Source organism: Carassius carassius, chromosome 34 (genome assembly GCF_963082965.1).
Source record: "Carassius carassius chromosome 34, fCarCar2.1, whole genome shotgun sequence".
Classification (NCBI taxonomy): Eukaryota; Metazoa; Chordata; class Actinopteri; order Cypriniformes; family Cyprinidae; genus Carassius; species Carassius carassius.
Genome location: NC_081788.1, coordinates 10682262 through 10691413, shown reverse-complemented (window position 1 = coordinate 10691413; position 9152 = coordinate 10682262). Strand labels below are relative to the sequence as shown.

Sequence of the window (9152 nt, the reverse complement as noted above, 5' to 3'; positions counted from 1 at the left end):
CACTAGATAAGACCCTTATTAAACTAAAGCCAGTTCCAGGCAACCCATAACCCGTGTTTTTCCAACCTTCTAGCCGTGAAAGTGCACCAGAACGGCAGTGAAACCCATGACTTCCCACCCGTGAACTCATATAGACTGATGTACTCCCAGTTCCAAACTCTGACATCACATAGTCCGCGAAACAACAATGGCAGTCCCTACGGATAATATTGCCTACAGATGCAGTGTTTATGCAAGTGGTACACGTTGAAAAATAGATTTTAGGACAATATAACGTTGAAATAAAATTAATAATCTAGCTACAATTCCTTGTGCCAAGGAAGTTTGGCATGACTTGCCTGGAACGCTACGAAGTCGTGAGCCATGGTTTGAAGTCGTGATTTACGGGCTCAAAAATATGCCTGGGAAGCATAAATCCCATGAGGGTCCTAAACCCCGGGGCATGGAAATACAAATCCCAAATGTGGGACAGCACCCCTCAAAGGGTTAAAGGTGGAGAACCACTGCTTTACACCTTCGAAGACTCACTACTTTCTATGACGAAATGTCATGTAACTGTTTATTTCCTCAGGCTGTAAGAATTTGGCTCTGAGTCAAGCAGGTCTTGCAGCAAACCAGGAAGCGACACTTGATCGACTGGACTGAGAGCCTCATATTTACATAGCGCCGAAACTCCACGTTTGTTTTGGGCGTTGAAGAAAACACGTGGGAGAAATATACATATATATAGAGGAGTCCGAGGACATGGAGCGACGCTTTTAAACTGTCCGCTATGGAAGTGGCAAACGAAGAGGCAGCCTGTAAAGTCTACGCAGTTTTAATGGAGCCCGAGTCTGAGACCGTGAGCCGTTTGAGGACAAAGTACCACTCTCTGCGGAGACAGGTGTGTTTGATCCAGTCCATCAGCCTGCTGCTCTGCTTCAGCTGCTGCGTGTTCACGCTCCTGAACCACGCGTTCCCGCCACAATGCACGGTAAGACCGCGTCAAACAGACACGCTACTGCTCACCGACACCGTCAAGTATTGCTTTTAGCATTGCTTTAGAAACCTTTGCAACAGTTGTAATATGCATACAATACAACCATACATTACATTACGTTATAACATAGATTGAAGCGTTATATAGGCTAACCAATTTGTCTTAAATTGTTTTATTTAATTAAGTTTACCTATAGCGACTACATTAGATACCAGTACCTTAGTTATGAGAAAATATGAGATGTTTATTATTATTATTATTATTATTATTATTATTATTAGGTTAAGATTAAAAACGTACTAGTGTTAATTGGATTATAATTCATAGGTACATGTAATAGTTGAGCCTGAAGTAGCTAGTAATAACTATTGTCACAAGTAGTAAGAATATTGCATACTGGTCAAAAGTGAGTTCAGTGGCACAATCTTTTTTATTTTTATTTTTTGCATTGTGCTACCAGTAGCAGTGGATGGAATATGATAATGACAAACAGGATAATGGCTAACAGAAAAGCAAATACATCATAATACATAGTTACAAGTGTAATGGGGGGAAAATATGGTGCTCACTATTGATTACTTAATAATAGCCCAATGAAAAAAACAAAAACAAATAAATAACAATTAAACATGCAAGTATGACTGGGAGAATCAATGTGTTGGTTAATTTTAGGATTCATTGCGTGTGTATTAAAATGTTTATATTTGCTCTCTTTTCATAGGAAAATGGAACTAAGGGGATATCTAAATTTGGTAAGTTTATTATTTACTACTCTTTTTTGTGAATATTGAATTAAGTGTCAAACTTTTAATTTAAGTTCCAGTTCTCACTATAAGACTTTTCCCTCAATAATTTCAATATTTGCTTCTTATTAGTTAGGAAGTTAAGTTTAGGTAAAGGGTAAATGAATGGATCTTAATGGTTAATCTGTGAATCATTTGGTGCATCTGTAGATATCAATAGATTCAGTACATATAGTTTCTATAGAACTTGTTTGCAATTTAGGGATTATCAAACATAATGAATTATTTTTACACTATAAGGGATTTATCTTAGACGATAACTCTCTTTGAGGATTAGTAAAACTGGATTGGTCAGAGATGTTTCAGGAGAAGGGAGACTGATGGCATCAAATAAAAACAACTGTAATAATAAATAAAATCTCACATTTTTCATCCATATAGAAATGCAGAATCAAGTTTTTGAATCGCATAGCAGAGAAGAAACGAAGCCGAAACAAAAAGACACATCTTTCATTCGCCTGACAGGTAAGAAGTAATACATTGAGTGCATTAAGATGTAATGCAAAAGTAGAAATTAATACAAAACATAATTACCATTAAGATAAGATTAACTGTAAGCAAGAGTTGCACACTTAATCAGACAATGTCTACACTCATAGAAAAAAGGTGCAATGCTGTCACTATGACAATTTTCATTCTCATAGATATTGAATGTGTAACATTTTTGGCCAAGTGTATTCAAACATTTCCCTTCTCTCTAGTTAAAAACGATCACCCGCTCACTAAAGCCGGATTTGTGCCATGGATGGCTACCCCAGAGTATCAGTCACCAGACTCTACCAGTTACTTCATCTTGGAAGAAGATAATGAATCTCTGAAAATCCTTCATGAAGGAACATACAAGGTTTCTCTGCAGATTACGTACAGAAACTTCAGTGAACAACCAGAAAGTGAGGAAATATTACTTCAACATGATATTTATCATGATACTGCTGCATATCCTCTAGACCTGCCACTGCTCACCCACTGCGAAACAGTGAACAGTACAAACTGGAGGAAAAGTCTGTTTTCTGAAGGTATTTTTTACCTCAATTCTGGGGACAAACTCAAGGTGTTTTCCAATAATCTGAACCTCATTGATGTTGGAGAAAAATTTGTGCAAAAAACATTCTTTGTGGTGTATCCTCATTTTACCTCGTGAGGATACGGCGAATACAAAAAAACATAAAGACATTTGCTTCTGCAGCTTTGAGTAATGATCAAAAGGGCTGCCATGAAGTATCATATTAATCTGTCTGGGATGACCCTGTCATCTAAACCGATTCTCCTGTCAGCAAAATCTGATATATTTATGCTATAATCAGTAGCATGGTCATGTACAGAAGAAAACCCTTACAAAAAAATACTGTGGTACATTAATGGTGTCAAATGGTAATAGTACTTTGATGTACTCTCTGATGTGTCGGTTTTAAGAATGTGTTAAACAACTTGCTAATACCATAGTATTTTTTTACATCTTCTTTTGTAAGAGAAGGCTATTCTGCTTCACAGCTAGGGACAAAACAGAATTGGCTTGTGTTTTAAAAGCTACATTTTGTTTAAGCACTACAACTGTAGAAAAATGTAAATTTTGTAATGAAGTTTTATTTGATTTTTTTCACCTATGTGCTTGTGTATGTTATTATTGATTGATTTGGGCTGTTAATGCAAGATCTACAGGTTCGGTATCATTACGGAATAAAGAGAATGATCAGTACTCAAAACCCTGTATTGAGGTGCATCATGGGTGCTGTTATTGGAATTAGAAAGCTATAAGTTACTTTATATTAAGGGTTTACAATCACCAAATATGACCTTCATAATGATTTGCATGAAATATAATTTTATGTATTTGAATACATTATTTTGTTGACCATGAAGAATGAATAAACACTATTACATAAAGCTGTCTTTTGTCTAAAAATTTTCTGTGGTATTTCAGACAACCACTTCAAAACAACAGTCTGGCAGATATTTAATTTAAGAATAATATTACAAACATTCAGTTTATGCAGCATCAGAAAATGTCTATATACAGTATAGTGTATTTAAACACTAGAGACAAATGGTTTATTATACTAACACCTAATCATTAATACATTAGTCCTGATAGAAACTGCTCTGATGGCATTTGCTTCAGGATTGCTGTCTGACAGATGAGAGACTAAACCCAGTTATCTGATTAGCTGACATTGAGGACCAGTTAAGTGGTTTTAATTATATATTTACATTGGTTGGAAAAATGAGGGTTCAGTTTGGTTTAAAAAAAAAAGAGATAAGAGACTAACGCAACCATTTACTGATTATAATGATAGCAGTCCTGTTGGAATTGAAGACCAGTCATTGCTTGACTGAGTCAGAGCATCTCAAAAACAAGAAGTTTTTTGGGATTTTCCATGCATGTAGTAGTTGGAATGATGTGAACCAGTCTTAAGAGTCATGGATGCCCAGGGCTAGCCTGTCTAGTCCTATCACAGAGAAAAGCTATACTGTAGCTCAGTTTGCTAAAAAAAATAAAAAACCTTATGTCCTGGGAACCTTTCAGATATTATTTTGACACGTACCACCTACCTAATTCTTATAGCTTGTGTCATGTCTGGTTTCTGTTCTAGGACTCTGTTCATTTGGTTCTATTGTTTCTGAGTTCATTCTTCCTGTATGTTATTCCTGAGTTGCCTATATCTTCTATCATGTTCCACAGAAGGAAGAAAGTCAGTTTTTACTAGTGTGTTCTCATTTGTTTCCCTACTTACCTATTGTTGTACACCTGTTCTCTAATTTAATCCGCATTTATACCATTGGGTCTCCAGTTGTTGGTTCTTATCTATGTCGGGTGTTGGTTTGCTATTCCCCTGTGGCTCAGAAGTGTTTTGTTTTGTTCAGTTTAATAAGGACCATTTGCATTCAAACCCTTACATCATCTACTATGCTTGCTTGAACTAATATTTGATTTATAATCAGTGCCCTATAGATTTTATTGTGGAGGTGAAATATATAATCCAGTCCAATAACAATAATATTTGAGACATTTGAGAGATGTACAAACAAAATTTCGCAAATGCTTGTTGTATCATATCTGATACATTTAAACATGTTTTAAAAGTTATGTATGGATAATAACCTAAGTTGCTTCAGTCCAGTACGCCTTTATCTTAAAATATTGCTAGCAATATAACAGTTATTAAGTTTCTTTGATAATCAAAGGATACTAAAAGGCCTTGCTAAGTATAAACCATCAGATGGCAACCTATCAGATGACTGGCATGTAGTCAAATATTTACAACGACAAAGTTTCAGAAAGTTCTGATCATTTAGAGACCTTAGAAACTAATGTAAAACAGAATGTATTATTTTATGGAAAAAAGCAACACCTATCCTGCATGACATTTAATAACTTAATCATAGTCATAATGAAAGTATTTAAATACTGGATTGTTTTTTTTTCAATGCAATACAGTTATTAGTCACTTTTCAAGTCATAGCAGGCATCAGTGAAGTGGAGGGTGAGGGTGCTGAGATATCACATTTGACTTTTAAAATCCTTCAACGCTTATCATTTAAAAGCACAGTCACCACAAAATCAGACTTCAGAATCTCTTTTTAAGATCATTCTGAGGTTAAAAACTGATTTAAAATCACAACAAGAAATAGTTTAATAGCTGTGATATCGTTTTTGAAATCAAATATTTGTACAGTTATGACATAACACTGGAATCTAACAATGTCTAACTATTATAAGAATACATCAGATCATGAGAAAATTTTTTATGTGGTTATGCTTTACGACATAACCACAGCTTGATGACTCAGTCCACCTCCCCTTGATAATTTATGGTTGCCAAGATTTTACCAAGTAATACATGTTTCTGGATCAACATTTTGTTGATCTTGGATCGACATTAATGTCCAAAAATTCTGATTTAACCCAATCTCTACCAATAAACCTAACCATAATTTATTCCTAAAATCAGAGGGAAATGGTTGCTGATTAACAAAGGTGTGGAAGGACCTAATCCTGATAGTAAGCCTAAAACTGACATTTCCAAAAAAGTTATTTCTAAATTATGATTGGCTGAATTGAATGATGTTCCTGGACCAACAATGATGTTGACCCAGGAACATGTTGTACTTGGTCAAATCATGCTCACAACTTTACAACACACACAACATCTTTACCTTTGTCTCAGAACCACACCTATTCAGAAGATGCCAAAATAGAATTCAGTGCAACAAAGACAACTTAAATTTAAATTTAAATTAAACATGACTTTTTGCAAAACATGACTTCACATGGCAAAATTACTTACCTAAAGTGACAATGGCATGCGAAATTTAGCTAGGTGCCTTGTTGAAGGGCCCTTCCTGAAGGGATCTAGTTGTATATATTTGTCTGTAATGATGTGCAGTGAAATTCCCCAGGCAAAATGTAATAATTCGAATCATTTCAATCAAAGAATATGTGAAATTAAAAATTGCCCCCCATTCAGGTTTCACTTTGGATTCTAGTTAGTTGTACTTAAGAATTCATTATGATGAACAACATTGCTTCATGCATAGCTAATGACAATCTTTGCTGGAGTTTCACTAATTTGACTGCACTTTAAATTCAGCATGAAATCATCTTTCTTTCCCCATTCTGATGTTTATCAGAGTGATTGGCTTCTCAAAAGAGAAAATATGGAGGATTCGAATTGATCCATCAGGAATTGCTTGGATATTTGTGGTTAGCTAATTGATGCAATCTCATGTGAAATATTGTTAAGAGGGGTCCAGCTATCAGAGAACAAACTCAGAACTTTGGCAGCTTTCTGGCAAGTTTATTAATTTATTTTTTTAGGATCTAATGTTCTTCCAGTGATGTTAATAGAATATTTGTTCAAAGTTTTCCTTGAACATTTCTGCTTCCAATGACAGCCTTATTTCTAATTATGCAAAGTAAAAAATGGGGTGTTAATATTCCAGAGTTAAGTTATTTTAACCCATATAGAGTATTTTCAACATTTTGGGGAGTAAAGTTGCTCTATCAGTGGAGTTAAAAATGAGTGTAAAACTGCAGAAAGGCAGTGACAATTTCAACTCTACAGCAGTGATGAATATCTGCCACTGTTGTGCTTCTGAAACGTGTTGCATTTCGGTGGAGCAAGATTGCGAAGGAGCAATGCTAGGCCACTGATATTGCTAGGTGAGTAACATACTGTGTTGTCCACACCAAAACTGTATTTTTTAACTTTACATAATTTTAAATGTGTGCTGATATTAGTTGAGGTCATATTACAAGTAATCCGTATCGGTAACTGTGTTTCTGTAACTTGCAATATGTTCACGAATGAAGTTGGTCAGAATGATAACGTATTTTATAGCTTCCCAGGCAAAGTTAATCTAGTTTTTCATATTTTCAGCAAGCAATGGTCAATGATGAAGCCAAATCATCAGATGTCTTCTTGGTCTTCCCATGATTTCTAGACACACCAGGACTGGTATGACATCTTAATTCACCGTATCACCAAAATATCCAATGTGGCATTAGGTATCACTCATTAATTCTGTGTGTTATATTGCAGATAGGACAAGATTTCAGATTTCTGTTTGGTGAGGCCACGGACAACAAATTCTTGGAGAAGTGGCCAACCACTTTTAAACCAAAATTAATAAAGGGAAGTCATGGACTTGTACCCACCACAGAACTCTTGGATTTGATGTGCAATGCTGAGTCAGCTGCTGAAGTTGAGAATGGTATGAATGGAACTGTTTTACTTGTTATGGTGGGTTATGTAGGTGTGTAGTGTACATTTTCGTAATGGTGCAAGTTGTGATTTTGAATGCTATGCTATGGCATAATGTTAACCAGGTTTTTGTTTACTTATTTGTAGGCTGGGACAGTGATATGTCTGCCATCTTGCTGCTGCTACATCTGCTACCACCATCTGCACAAGGTAGAAAGAGGCCGGGAAAGCTTTCTGCGTATCAAGCTGTAGATCAGCTCATCAGATTTCAAAAGGTATGCTTAAAGGGTTAGTTCACTTATAATGTTTTATTTTTTTGCTGATTATTTAATAACCCCCATGTCATCCAAGAGGTCCATGTCTTTCTTTCTTCAGTCGAAAATAATTTAAGGTTTTTGAGGGCAACATTCTAGGATTGTTTTCCATGTAATGGACTTCAATGGTGACCAACGGTTTGTTGGTTCAAATTAAGGTTCAAAATCTGTCTCAGTGTAGCTTCAAAGTCTCTATATGATCCCAGCAGAGAAATAAGGTTCTTATCTAGCAAAACGATCAGTCGTTTTCAAAATAAAAATACCAGAATTACACATGTTGTAGAATCTCAAGATGTGCCACATGTGCCGTCATGACGTCGGAAAGGTTAAAAAGTATATTATTTTTATTTTGAAAACAACCGATCGGTTCTCTATATAAGACCGTTATTTCTCTGCAGGATTGCTGAGTCTTTTAAGCTACATTGAGACAGACATTTGACCCTTCATTTGAACCCTCAAACTGTTGGTCACCATGGAAGTTCATTATATGGAGAAAAATCCTGGAATGTTTTCCTCAAAAACCTTAATTTATTTTTGACTGAAGAAAGACATGAACATGTTGGATGACATGGAGGTGAGTAAATTATCAGCAAAAACATTTTTCAAAGTGAACTAATTCTTTAATGGTTGTTTAAAATATATCTTCCATCACCTCAATCTTGTGCACAGTTGGAGGTGATTTGAACTATTGTCAGAAGTTAGTCACCAAAACAATTCTGTTGAATGTGTTTTGTTGTAGGTTGGAACCAGTGTGCAGCAGCATCTAGACAACATCACCCAAAGCAGTCAGCCCTACCCTCTCGCCCAAGGATCCACACAGAGCACCATTCACTCCTACTTGCAAGCATGCACTTCCGTGCAAGGCAACAGGTTCAGTTGCAGCTTTTGACGAACTCTTTAAAGCCCATTACGTCTGTGGTAAGTCATACAGTTCTGCATTCCCTCCATATAAAAATACAAATGTCATAAGGAGGGAATGACACAACTCTCTCTGGTAAACATTTTCATGTCAAACACGTTTTTGTCATAGACAAGGCAATGGGTTTGCAATGTAAATTCAATGACATTAAAATGCTTTATTTTTTTTTATAATAAATTGTGAATTCTGTGATCTAGTGTTATTGTGCTTGTTTTCATTTGGATAGTAGTTGATCTATAATTCAGTAACACTGCATCTTATGATTTATATATATATATATTTTAAAACAGAGAAATGAAAAGTAAATATTACATGGTGTCATTTTTTTAAAGTAAAATTGTAGATAAATTAACTCTATACTGTGTAATTCTATTACTCTTAAGAGTGTGATTAAACTACAGTGTTAAATACTTTTACATATTTCATTGTTATTTT

The 9152-nt window shown here is 35.3% G+C and overlaps 1 protein-coding gene across 1 annotated transcript; it reads left to right on the top strand.

Moving 5' to 3' along the window:
- Positions 1-467: 467 nt before the first annotated feature.
- si:ch211-158d24.4 (uncharacterized protein LOC560966 homolog) lies at positions 468-3156 on the top strand. Its single transcript, XM_059523537.1, has 4 exons — positions 468-973; positions 1701-1731; positions 2164-2247; positions 2484-3156. The coding sequence occupies exons 1-4, from the start codon at positions 773-775 to the stop codon at positions 2921-2923; spliced, it is 756 nt and encodes a 251-aa protein (XP_059379520.1). The 5' UTR covers positions 468-772; the 3' UTR covers positions 2924-3156.
- The last annotated feature ends 5996 nt before the right edge of the window (positions 3157-9152 follow it).

Coding starts and splice junctions, on each gene's coding strand:
- si:ch211-158d24.4 (XM_059523537.1), top strand. CDS start 773: ATGGAAGTGGCAAACGAAGAGGCAGCCTGTAAAGTCTACGCAGTTTTA. Junction 1,732..2,163: donor TAAGGGGATATCTAAATTTG/GTAAGTTTATTA, acceptor TCATCCATATAG/AAATGCAGAATCAAGTTTTT. Junction 2,248..2,483: donor ATCTTTCATTCGCCTGACAG/GTAAGAAGTAAT, acceptor CCTTCTCTCTAG/TTAAAAACGATCACCCGCTC.